This window comes from Centruroides sculpturatus, unplaced genomic scaffold (assembly GCF_000671375.1).
Source record: "Centruroides sculpturatus isolate CEXI.00-Female unplaced genomic scaffold, Cexi_2.0 scaffold6341, whole genome shotgun sequence".
NCBI lineage: Eukaryota > Metazoa > Arthropoda > Arachnida > Scorpiones > Buthidae > Centruroides > Centruroides sculpturatus.
The window spans coordinates 1-1,690 of NW_019390508.1; the positions used below are offsets into that span (position 1 = coordinate 1).

At 36.6% G+C, this 1,690-nt stretch overlaps 1 protein-coding gene across 1 annotated transcript; it reads left to right on the top strand.

Annotated features, from left to right (window-relative positions):
• Nucleotides 1–3: 3 nt before the first annotated feature.
• Nucleotides 4–965, top strand: LOC111617486 (galactose-1-phosphate uridylyltransferase-like; the record flags this gene model as incomplete). The annotated part of the gene is made up of 4 exons (XM_023358766.1): nucleotides 4–112; nucleotides 185–268; nucleotides 345–496; nucleotides 568–965. Coding segments are annotated over 4 exons (396 nt in total), but the record flags the coding sequence as incomplete, so codon positions are not given.
• Between the last annotated feature and the right edge of the window lie 725 nt (nucleotides 966–1,690).

Sequence of the window (1,690 nt, forward strand, 5' to 3'; positions counted from 1 at the left end):
AAACATTGGGTGGTGTTGGTGCCATTTTGGGCAGTTTGGCCTTACGAAACGCTTCTTTTACCAAAGAGGCACGTAACAAAATTGGCTGATCTGAATAACGAAGAAAAATATTGTAAGGTTAATATCACGCGCGTAAAATTCGCCCCAAAAAGCACTGAATGTTTTTCGTTTGTTTCACTTTCAGCTCTTGCTGAAATAATGAAGCGGCATTTGACCAAATACGATAATCTGTTTAAGACTTCATTTCCCTATTCCATGGGATGGCATGGTGAGTTTCTTCCGTTATAGCATTTATCTTTTAATTTGTCGATCGGACGCTCAAACTTTTCGTACTCGCATTGCAGGTGCTCCTACTGGTAACGATCATATGCGTGCCAATTATTGGCAGTTACACGCTCACTACTTCCCTCCCCTACTTCGTTCCGCTAGTGTAAAGAAATTTACTGTTGCATACGAGATGCTGTGTCAGTCTCAAAGAGATTTAACACCCGAACAGGTAGATCGTACAACATTGCATTTTAACTTATGATTAACGATTCGTTGATATATACTCCATTTTATATTTAGGCTGCCCACAGATTGAGAAGTTTATCAGAAGTACACTATAAATGTAGCTGATTTTAATGAGTAATTTTATATATTTATACGAAACTATCTTTTGCATGTAATAAAATGTACTGTACATTCTATAATTAACACTATTTTACATTAATATGTTTATATTACATAACATTATTACACATCATTGCCTGTATTTTAATATTAAAACTGTGAAGGCACCAGCGTAATGTAGAATACGAGGCTATCTAATTATTTCCATGATTGGCTGCCGTGACTTATACTGCCCATGAAATATTGTGCAATTTGGACAGGATTGAAACATGGATTTTCTACAGTGATGTGCTAACACGTGGTTCTGAAAGCACAATTGGAGACGTGTAAAATAATGGAAAAAAATTATAGAAATTAAATTATTATTGGAATACAGTAGAGCGTCGATTATCCGAAAGTCAATCATCTGAAACGTCAATCATCCGAAAGAATTCCAGTCAGCAAATTTAAATTTTCGCCAGTGCTGTGGCGCTGCAATTTTTGGCTATGTCTTGGGCTACTCAAATATTTTACTTAGGGGATGAAAACTTTTAAACGGGGGATTTTCCTCTAAAGGATTAAAATAATGTCTTATTTCGTCATCTGGTGATGCAAAAGATAATTGTCGATAATACTCGTATAATTCCGTTATCTGCTAGTTGTACGTAAATAATTACATCATAGAATTGTGATTACAAGTGTTTAATTTAAAAAACAGACAAATGGATTTTATTCCTTCAGGTAAGGAAGGAATAATCGTCTCGTATGTTTATCGAACATTAAGATTTTGAAATTCGTTTAGAGCACCAACACATGAGATTTAATCCTCTGTTGGAAGAATGGATGTTAGTTTCTCCTCATCGCATCAAACGACCTTGGAAAGGGCAGGTAGAGGATTCCGTGGAAAGGCACATTCCACCTTTCGATGCTAATAATCCTCTTTGTCCGGGTGCCACTAGAGAAAATGGCGAGGTAAGTTTAGAGAATGGATGACAAACTTTAGAAAACAGCGGTCAGCATTGATGGTCCGCGAGAAAATTTGGGGTGGTCTGTGGAGAAATTTGGACATTGATCAATCAACCGAAGCATACGCGAAGTA